At 20.1% G+C, this 1,534-nt stretch overlaps 1 protein-coding gene across 1 annotated transcript in view; it reads right to left on the bottom strand.

Annotated features, from left to right (window-relative positions):
• The window catches only part of LOAG_18461 (LEV-10A protein), a gene marked incomplete at both ends in the record, with an annotated part of 10,504 nt that overhangs the window by 6,950 nt on the left and 2,020 nt on the right, over nucleotides 1-1,534 (bottom strand). Inside the window, 2 exons of the mRNA XM_020451121.1 lie at nucleotides 175-272; nucleotides 834-950. Coding sequence (XP_020305122.1) covers nucleotides 175-272; nucleotides 834-950 — 215 coding nt within the window. The remainder of the gene's footprint in view (nucleotides 1-174; nucleotides 273-833; nucleotides 951-1,534) is intronic.

The raw sequence follows: 1,534 nt of genomic DNA, 5'->3' as shown, positions 1-1,534 counted from the left end.
ATTTATAGTTTTAATCATTTATCATCTAATTTATCATTTATCGCTGTTTACATTTTTTTTTTTTTTTGCATATTATTAGCATTAATTTCTTTTGCTTATATTTTCTTAATTAACAATGCATATTGATAATTAAAAAAAATACTTAATTAAATTAAAATTTTATGCAAATCAAACCATCAGAAATGAATGCATAACGACCGCGAAATTTTATACCATTTCGTTGATTGGATGCAGTTCTTGAATGAAATACTAATACTATGACACGATTTAAACTGAAATTAAAAAAAAAAAAAAAGAAAAAGAAAAAGAAAATCAAGTTATTCATTTTAAATTAAAAATTATTAGAAGTGTGATTGTAAGTAAATTTGCAAAATTATTTAAAGTATGATTATAGGTCAATTTGTAAAAACATTTAAAATATAATTATAAGTAAATTTATAAAACTATTTAAAACATAATTATGAGTAAATTTGATAAGTGTTAAAGTTATCAATGAAAAAAAAGAGTGTACTTTAAAAAATCGAACGAAAAATTAAATTTTATAAATTAGAGAAAATCGAATGAAAAAATTTAATTTTGTAAATTAAAGACACATTTCAAAAAAATCAAATTTTATAAATTAAATTACAAATTAATTTTGCGATATAAGAAATAAAATACGAATTGAATTATTGTCTAGCCGTTAATAAATTGAAAAAAAAAATACATTTTTTAATTAGACTTTCTGTTTTCGTTTTTAATCCAAATTTAAATTCATTATTGTAAATTAATGGTTATTAAAGGAGACGACAATAAATTTTTTTTTTACTTTTAACATTAAATTAATTAATTACCTAATCCTGACATACGGTGATATACTACCACAATATCGACCACCAAAAGCAGCAGAAAGCAAATCATCATCAGGTTCCTCTAATTCCGAATATATATCAACATATTCCGTTTCACAGCTAAAATAAATATTTGCATAATTAATTAATTTACATATATATGTACATATTAAATATAATTCTGGCCTATTTTTAGGCCTTCATATTAAAATTTAAGCCTGCTTATTAATTAATTCTCATTTCAAATTTCAAATTTGTTTATTAATTAACTTTTGTTTGAAAACTTTAGCTAATTTATCTGAAATATTTTTTTTTTTACTCGTTCATTTATTGTATCAAATTTTCTATCATGCAATTTTGAAGTATAAATTTTTAATGAAAAAATCTTTTTATTTGGCTTTTGTTTTATAAATTATTTCATTTACTACTTTGAAATTTTACAACAAAAAAAAAAAGGTAAATTTTAAAGCTTACCAAAAAATAAAAATTTACATAAGAATTCAAGAAATAATTTCCATTTGTTAAATTTATGCAAATTTATTTCAAAAAAATTAATTAACAATTTTTACAATTGAATTCGTAAAGTTTGCGAAGTTTTAATTTTTCATTTAAATTTCTTACCAATTTAATTAACCATCATTTCTTTTTCCCCTATAATAATAAAAATCAAGAGAGAGAGAGAGAGAGAGAGAGAGAGAGAGAAG

This window comes from Loa loa (genome assembly GCF_000183805.2).
Source record: "Loa loa unplaced genomic scaffold supercont3.323, whole genome shotgun sequence".
NCBI classification, from domain to species: Eukaryota; Metazoa; Nematoda; class Chromadorea; order Rhabditida; family Onchocercidae; genus Loa; species Loa loa.
The sequence above is the reverse complement of the archived record's forward strand: the minus strand, read 5'-3'. Positions and strand labels throughout refer to the sequence as shown.